This window comes from Chinchilla lanigera, unplaced genomic scaffold, assembly GCF_000276665.1.
Source record: "Chinchilla lanigera isolate Chin_1 unplaced genomic scaffold, ChiLan1.0 scaffold00002, whole genome shotgun sequence".
NCBI lineage: Eukaryota > Metazoa > Chordata > Mammalia > Rodentia > Chinchillidae > Chinchilla > Chinchilla lanigera.
In genome coordinates, this window is record NW_004955403.1 from 8,621,267 (window position 1) to 8,630,148 (window position 8,882).

At 47.1% G+C, this 8,882-nt stretch overlaps 1 protein-coding gene across 2 annotated transcripts in view; it reads right to left on the bottom strand.

Moving 5' to 3' along the window:
• Positions 1-2,944: 2,944 nt before the first annotated feature.
• Positions 2,945-8,882, bottom strand: part of Mfsd6 (major facilitator superfamily domain containing 6) — a 59,605-nt gene continuing 53,667 nt past the window's right edge. Inside the window, exons 5-8 of one of the 2 annotated variants that reach the window (XM_005373302.1) lie at positions 7,901-7,999; positions 6,825-7,105; positions 5,233-5,257; positions 5,001-5,094 (exon numbers count right to left, since the gene is read on the bottom strand). In XM_005373302.1, the coding sequence (XP_005373359.1) occupies positions 5,084-5,094; positions 5,233-5,257; positions 6,825-7,105; positions 7,901-7,999 (416 nt within the window). In that variant the 3' untranslated portion in view covers positions 5,001-5,083. Of the gene's footprint in view, positions 5,095-5,232; positions 5,258-6,824; positions 7,106-7,900; positions 8,000-8,882 lie in introns of both variants that reach the window. The other variant, XM_005373301.2, reaches the window with a different exon arrangement.

An 8,882-nucleotide genomic window follows, 5' to 3' on the forward strand; every position in this document is an offset into this window, starting at 1 on the left:
TGAAGCCTGAGTTAGAGAGAGTGCTAATTAGGTGACTCGGGAGCAAGCGGTGCCTTGAGGGTCCTTGCTGCGTGGCTTGGCGGTGATGAGGTAGCTGTTGGGCGACTCTGGACCTTCCTGACTCAGAAGTCTGATTTCTGCCATTGTCCCTTGAGAAGATCTGTCTCCCTTTAGCCAGCTTCGTGGTTTAGTCAGTCCGGTGAGTGATTCAGTCAAAAATATAACTGGCATGCAGCTAAAAATACGTGGCTTGACATGACTGCTACGTGTGCCGAAGACGGATTTGTGTGGGGTCAAATCATAAGAAGCTTCTGGTAAATGGGAAAAGGTAAAGGGAGTTTTTTTATATATAGTTCATTTCAATGTCAGGAGGCCAGAGTCCAGTGCAAACACCTCGTAGTGCGATGGCATTGCCAGCGGGATGAGATACCCGATCTTCCAGCAAAGCCACCCCTTCCTTTGTCCCACCCTGCCTGCATTTGCCTCTCTGTGACCGCTGATTTTCTACTCTTTATTCCTGACCCAGTGTCCTACCCCTTTCAGCAGGCATGTTTTTACGTAGGTGTGTTAAAATCTTCAGTCTTTCTGGCCTAAGAGTCAAATCATCTTTTAAAGGTAACTTTACGTGCTTTTACTATATCTAGGTGTGATACCTTCATCGGTCACCAGCAGTTTGGGGTGGGCATACTTACCAGGATCAGGCTTGGAAGGTGCTTTTAGTGGAATAGCTTCTTTGTATTACTTAAAGGATTCAGGAGCAGGTGTTTAGATTTTTTTTTAAGTTAGGGATCAAACAGACACTACCAACGTTTACTGCATTTGCTTTTTGTTGATACTTCTTAGAGAAAAAGAAAACGGAAATTTCGCAACAGTTGTCTTCCAGCGTCTCCCTCTCTGCCGGCCTTGTATGTTATGGAATTGTTGTTACTTGTCATTTGTCTTGTTATCTTCTTCGATTTATGTTTTGCTTCATTTTATTTCTTAAGTCGCATCTCCAGCCTCTTAGTGTTTGCAGTGCATACTGGCACTGAAAGGTTTACTGAACAGTATATTTCTCATGGTGCTACTTTGTATGGCATGATTATAAATGTGAATAGCAACAAACTACTCAGATTGAGGCTCTGGTTGGGGAAAGAGACAGCACCGCTGTTTCCGGGGCCTTCACCGCATGACTACATCTGTGGTAATGATGGCACAGGCGGTGTCAGCTATGTCATTTAAATATCAGAACCACCTGTAAAACAGACACTAAAATTACCTCAGTTTCACAGGCAGCCTGAGGCTCAGAGGGTTGAGTTTTAAATCCAGACACTCTGGCTGCAGAGCCCACATTCCCAGCGATAGCCCTGCAAGGGTTCCTGGGTGGCCAGGCAAGGACCGGGCTTTCCTGGAGACAGTGGGAAGATGGGAGCTGGGTGAGGCGGCTGCCCACCTAGACTGGCTCACGCGTTCCCATCCCAGACAGCACTGAGTTTCCAGTGCCTTCCTTAAAAGCCACAGCTTGTCCCAGCAGAAAGTCTGACGCCTTCTCGCCTGAGAAACCACTCCTCTCACACCCCCCGCTTTCTGTCCCCATGCACGCATCAGTCTCCCCGCTGCCTGATGGCTTGGGTTCCGGAGCCTGGTATTCTTCAAGCTTTCCTGAAACCGCACAGGAGTGGTCTGGGGCTCCAGCAGTAGTCTGCTCTGATGCACACGGACGAACTTCTGAATGGAAATTTTTCATCCTTCTGGTGCATCTCGATCACAGCATACCCTCATCTTCACAGAATGTTTCGGTTCGGCCTCTCCTGCAGAAGTTGAGGAAACTGAGGCCCAGAGGTTTCCCACAGGTGATCTCCACATGTGTTGTCCAATACGGTGGCCATGAGCTGCATGTGCTGTTCAAAGAAATGAAGTCCTCAGATGCACTTGCCCACATCGCGAGTGCTGTGTGGCTGCCTGTGGCGCATGGCTTCCATGTTGGGCTGCACAAAGAATTTCCATTCTAGAAAGTTCACCCAGACTGTGCCGTTCTCTGGGGCTGCTGCCTGTGACACATCTGCTTGCCCTTCCCAACTCCAGGGGCACCGGTCTTAGGGTCCCTTCCCACCTCCAGCTCTTCTCTGCAGAGCTGCCATAGTACAGAGGGTCTGGTGTTATCACCATTAACAAAACATCAGAAATTTGAAGGTGTTGGATTTTTTGTTACCCAAAGTACCCAGAAATCCTGTATAGGTGATAACCACACACCCGTTTGAGGCATATATGAGTTTGAATCCTAGCTTGGTGATTCTGTAACCTAAGCTAGTGGTGGCGAACCTCTTAGAGCTTTCAGTGGTACAAACAGTTCACTGCAGCACACATGCCATAGGTTGCCCACCACTGACCTGAGCTCTGTTAGCTTCAGAAGCCTCATTTAAAATGGGGATAGTGAAAGATACCACCTCGGCTTCTTGTAAAGATGGAATGATAAGCTCGTCAGCACACAGCAAGCACTCAGTAACCGTGGATGCGGTCCCTTTCCCAGATTCACTGCCCAACTCCTAGCTGGTTGGGAGGAATGTTAAGCAGTGCCCCCACAGGCACCCCAGGAGCCCCCGCAGCACTAGAAGGAAGTGTAAACCAGGAGGAAGCTTCCAGCCAGCTCTGCTTCACGTGGCCCCGGCGGCACTGGTCGGCCAGGAAAGCAGCAGTGTTCTGAGCTCCTCAAGCTTTACGGGGGTACTGCTACTGGAGTGTATTGTCATCTGTTCTCCTGCTTAAGGTATAAGGAATAGCTTCATAATTAGCAGCTAGCTCTTTGGATCCACACAAGCTCAGCACTGGGCAATTTACTATTTCTACAATCACAGGAAAAAGTAGGAAAGAAGTCATTAAGGCAGTGATTACTGGCCTGGGCTTTGTGACACGCCTAAGTATTTCTAGGGATCTCCAGAGGGGGTATAAAATTCTCCAATCAAAATTTAATGTGAATTCACTTTAATATATCTTAAAGTGGCATGTGGCACTTTGAGGACAGGAGTAACAAGTCGCGAAGTCCATAAACTTACGAAGGTGTGAGCTCAGAAGGCTGGAAATGACTGCATTACTGGGTCGGTTCTCACAGTAAATGTCGCAGCAAAGGCATGTTGAGTTTGGTCTCAGTCATTACAGAGGAAAGGACTGTCACTTGTTTGCTCACATCTTTATCATCTAACCAATATTTAAAAATGGTATTTATTTTTATTTCAATATGTGCACTGTGCATTTCCAAAACAGCAGGCTTTTCAGAGAATTGTAAACACAAGATACAATATAAATTTTTCACTCCCTACGGTCAGCTTCACAGAGCCATATACTGTACATTCACAGGTGGGGTTCAGCCCATCACCACCTTCTTTATTTTAGTAATTACACAAGCATAATAAATACATCTGATTTTAAAGGTCACTTAAAATGAGTCATGATAATTTACAGTACAGTACGTTTCAGTTCAAGTGCAAAAATAACTATTTGCTTAATTCTCTTTCCTTCGGGTACTTTATCTGTAGGCTGCGTTTTGTGATGAAGCTCGAATTTTTTCTCCCAGATGCAGGACTGGGGAGAAATACCATGGGTGAGCCTCACTTTACAGCTGTGCCCCTCTAAGCAGGGCCAGAGGCTGAAGTGAGTTGCTCCTTTCTGACTGCTCTTCCTCTGTCTTAGGCTCTTCCACAGCTACGATGCACAGCAGAACTGACCTCCGTTCAGCTGCAGCAGCGATCCTTTCCCTCCCCACGTGCCACGAACCTCCCCTTTCAGTCTCAGGAGCAAGCTTCCCGCGTGCTTCCCCAGCCATTGTTCCGACTGCAGCTGTAACATGCACAGTCGCATGCGTGAATCTGAACTATCCAGTGCCTGACTGTATCTTAGGAAAGAACGTACTGAGTCTGATTTCTGCAGTCCGCAGACAGCCCTTGTTCCCATCTTCCCATGCCCGGTTTCCTTTCTGCCATCTCACCAACAAAACACTCACTGTGTGATTGTTAAAAATCACATCGTTCCCCAGGCACTGAAACCCTACACTGTTCTTTGTCAGTGGTACTGCTCAGGTAAAGGAAGCCTTTGGAACGTAATGATTTTTGTTTTATTCCATCAATTAACGAGAGCCCAGATCACTACAAAACAGCAAACCGTGATGAAGGCTATCACAGTATCACCGTATTCTGTACACCCTTGCCCACGAAGCCACAGGATACTGCATTGGTGGTGGTTTTTTTTTAATATTCCTTCTTGTCTGGTCCTTCTGAAAGCCCATTTAAAACAAAAGGCATTTTTAAAGCTCACCTCAGCTTGCAGCAGTTGGTAACAGCTGTTGCTGCTCAGACTTGACTATTTTCATTGTACATACATATAGAAAAATATATTTGCTCGAGATATGTAGGGTTTACGAGGAAACTTAGCTTTTTTTCAAAACAAAAAGCATCTATGAACTTTTTATCTGCTTGCTTTTTAAGTGTTTTACAATTTTTAAATGGTTCTCTTCAAGGGAAACACGATTATAGATCTACTGTGTTTCTTCCCAGTTTGCATGAAGAAGCCAATAATCGGAATAAATAATGGGGATGGGGAAATTATACCAGGTGCACCTGGAGAGGAACGTGCGCATACCCTGCACTTGCGGTCCCTGGGGTTCGCACCCTACTGCGCCGGCAGAGCCCTCACACAACCAGCCCAGCCTGGGGTCCTCACCGAGTGTTTCCTCCTGCCCTCCACCAGATGACAGGGTGACCTTCCTGCCAGTGTGTACTGTAGCTCAGGTGTGTGTGCGCGCGCGCGCGTGTCCACGTTAATGAGTTTAGATATTCAGAAGCGTATGCAGCGTGTTCTGGGTTGGGGGCCCCGCCTCTGTGCTGGCCAAGGAGTTCAGTTCCGTGCAGGTGTGAGAGGAGCAGGACGCCCTCAGGGCCCTCCTGCAGCGGGCTGAGCCCCAGTCTCCTCAGTGCGCCCACCTGCGGGGTGGGCGGGGCTGCTCTGCGGTGGAGATGCCGCTACGGCAGGGGAGGGCTGGTCTCTAGGTGGGTCAGAGTGGGTCTCACGAGGCACATGCCGGGCTCCGCTTGCAGGAGAGTTTTCCTGATTCTCACTGGTCACCTGGAAGGAAGACACAGATGTCCAGCCAGGAGGCCCAGCAAATAAGTGGAGCCCTTAGCATACAGCACACACAGGGAGACCAACTTGAGAGGCTGCTCCAGGGACCCAGGAATAGAGGGTAAGGAGAGAACGGCTTACCTTTCATCTCTTTTCCCATGTGCAACTGCCAGAGCCGCATGAAAAACACAAACACTATAAGCAGACGTGTCTTGTGGGTAAAGGAACATGATCACCCCAGTACCTGGCACTGCCGCGCCAGACATTCACAGTATTACTGCACGCCCGGCCACACGGCAGGTCCCTGAAACCAGGCCTCTTGGTGAGACCACAGAATCCAAGAAGTGAAGACGCTTGTCTAATTAAAGTAAATAAGGGTTACTCTCATCCTGGAGAGAGCTAGAAAATAAGACAGAATATCTACGTGGAAGAAGGAATGTGACAAGCACTTCTGCAACTAACGGTAACTGTGAGCAGACGCACACCAGTACCTAGTTATGAAACGCCATACTGGTGTTACAAGTCAGGAAACACGAGTTTCTAAAAATGGTTTCCTCTAAATTAGAACGCATTACTTTCCAGTGGGTGAATACCCAAAGAAAAAAAGTTTCCATTTTTGTGTTTGATTCCGAAATGTAAAAAAAACCTTAAAAAGTTTTCAATGCTACATAAATTTAATAAGCTCCTATGCCGACAAGGGTGCGTGTGCAAAAGAAAACACCGCTGCTCGCGCAGGAGGTGCCGCCCTTTGTCCTGCTCACAGCCCTGCTCCAAGCGAGTGAGCCCTCCAGGCCTTCCTCAGCCCGCAGTGTCCAGTTCTGGAGCGGGCAGAGGATTCCTGAGTTGATTATCTTGATAAACAGACGGTCATGCATGGGCTGAAGAATTAGACCGGGTTAAAATTATATGGAGACTTTATGTTAGTTTACAAAGTCAAGATAAATGCAACTCAGGTACTTCAATAAGCTTTCTAAAAAGGAATCTACTCCAATTCCTCTTTATTTTTAGTCTTTCCTCTTTTTTTTTTTTTTTTCTTCTGGGTTCTCTTTTAAACTACCCTAAATATAGAGCTAATGTGACTCATCAAGTAAAAGGGAGAGATGAATTCAAAAAGCGGGAAGTGGGTTTATTCCCGTGGCCAAAGTTTCACTGAAGTCATACTTACTTTCCCAAGTCACAGTGCAGTTTAACTGTGCAAGTTACTAGCGTTCTCATTCTTCTGGGGGCAAGAAAAAATCACACATTTTTACTTTTCAGATGAGCCCACCACAAAACCATACTTCCACGGAGCTAGGTATCCTTCAGAGCCCTGTGGTGGTTCAGGTTATTCTCTGACCTAATGTAAGAGACAGTTACTGCATTCCTGATTTATAAACTCCCGCCAGAATTCTGGAATTAAACTAATAAACCTAATCCCCCAAAGCAAGAACCATATATTCTCACTAAAACTGGTATCCATTAACACTGAAATTTGTAAGAAATGTATAAGGTTAGAATGGATTTATTGATTATTTCAAGAATTACTATCCCTACTGTGCAGCCTCCCTGGGTTCATAAGTCAAAATTTTCCCTCCAGGGGACCTCGTAAAAACCCCTGTGCACAGTTATCACAGTGTGCTGGAACTCTGCACAACTATTTTTCCCACCAGAATGAATACATCTTGATGGATGAAAAGTCATTCACTGAGCATCTTCCGCAAAGGTAGCACTGCCAGCCCAGCGGGGGAGGTTACCTGTAAAGGCTGGATCTCAGAAGCCCGGTTTTCTCTTGTCAGCTGCATCATCTCTTTAATTTGGTAGAGTGCGTAGACGAAGGTCACCCAGGGAGAAGAGCTGACCCCCCAGGCTGGTTTGCTCGCATCCTCCTGCTCTTCCTGGTGCTTGGTCTTCCTGGGCGGAAGTCTGGGCTCAGTGCGTGGCATGACGTCTTCTGTCTGTTGCTGCACCAAGTCGATGGTTGCTATGGGAACAGGGCTGGAGGGAACAGGAATCCTTTCTGCCAACATTGTCTTATCTGGAGAGAAAATGGTGTTTAAATCACTTTTCAGGGTTTTCTACATATTTAAACAAAGGTACAAAATAATAAGCTGGGCACATGTAAGCCCAGCTACTCAGGAGATTGCAAAGGGGGAAAAACCAGTTTGGGTCTCCTTTTCTGACGAACTCATTGGGATTAAAATCCATCTCTGCAACAAGTGAGTTTTCTCTGAAGAGAAGCACTTCCGGTACTTGAGACCCGCGCTTCCCCAGGACCCCTAGGAAGATGAGCCCTGGGCTGAGGCCAAAGCACTGAGCGCAACACATGCTTTCTATTGGTGGGTCTTTTTCACTACAAAGTTGATTTGTCATGCTCTCATCCACACTTCACATTTAATATCATCTGCTTTTCCTATAATAATTGTAATGAAGGTCATGCATAGCTCAGAGAAAACTTCAAATTTCAGATTTAGATTTTCTTTGGAAACGAACGCTAAAGGCACAGAGAGTAATACCACTCCCTACCCCAGCAGTAAAACTGCTGTGAACCCTGACGTGTATTTGACTGGAATTTGAAATCCTTTTAGCCTACTACCAGGGAAATTTAAATCAATACTTCCCTAGTACTTTGTATGATAAAATAAAACAAGCAAATCCGAAGCTACTGAGCCAACAATGTTTTTTCCTGTGTAGTAGGTAGCTCCCCGCTCAGGTGGCACGCATGGGTCCACTGGTACATCACTGAGAAAACCCAGCCAGGGCACTGGCTTTCCACAGAGCGGTCCTCATGGTCTGAGCCATGAGAAGTGTCAAGAAGAAGGGGAATGTTTACCTTCCTCCTCATCTGGCACTGCCAGCCACTGGATCAGGGCAAAGAGCAGGAGGATCACCAGGCAGGCCATGCCAATTCCCCGGAAGGTTGCAGCAGCCCCTGTGGAGACAAGCAGAACATGCTACAGAGACATTCCCGGAGGTGCAGAGAGCCCTCCTCCACAACTTGGTGTCCTCAAGTGCGGGGCAAAGGAAGCACAGCTTTCAATGAGCCTGAGAGAAGTGCCCTTCCACAGGCTCCAGGCAATGGTAAAAGCTCAGGGCTGGAGCGGTGCTGGGAGCCCCGGGTGCTGTGGTGCTGTCACTGATCCAAAGCACTGTCAGCGAGTCCTGCACTCGTGACACACAGTACCCAGGGGCTCCGTCGTCTTTACAAAGACCGCTTCCTACTGTTAACACACAGTCCTGCTAATCTGTAGTTTTGGAAGGCAGAGCTTCAATAGTACTATAACTTCTCATGTCCCTATGCAGTGACCGAGGAGTCAAGAACCATGGAGTACAATCATCTCATTCCCACCTTAGCCCTGTATTTGCAATAAGGGAGACTGGGTAAGATCAACGGTGTCATACAGACGCACTGGCAGGATCCAAGCCAGCCTGCAGTCAGCTTTTCCTAATTCAGTCTCCTGATGGAATAACAGCAATGAATTTTCTTTCCTTTAGCATTATTGTCAGCAGGTTTAGGGCACCTTGCTTTAAACCAAAAGCACATGTGCTTATTCACTGGGGCGCGGTGGCTTCTCGGAGATAGCTGTATATCTCTCCTTAAACTGCCAAGGCATGGGCACAGTTACGGCTGGCTCCTGTCATCTTAACAAACGAGGCTCGTGCTTTGTAATTATGACTACCAGGAAACTTAGAGAACATAAATACTGGAGTTTAGCTTCTGGCAATCTTCGGCAGTAAGTTCAGTGTTTATTGAGGGACTGCTGAATAATCACATCGTTGCCAGAGACAGAGACAGAGAGAGACAGAGAGAGAGA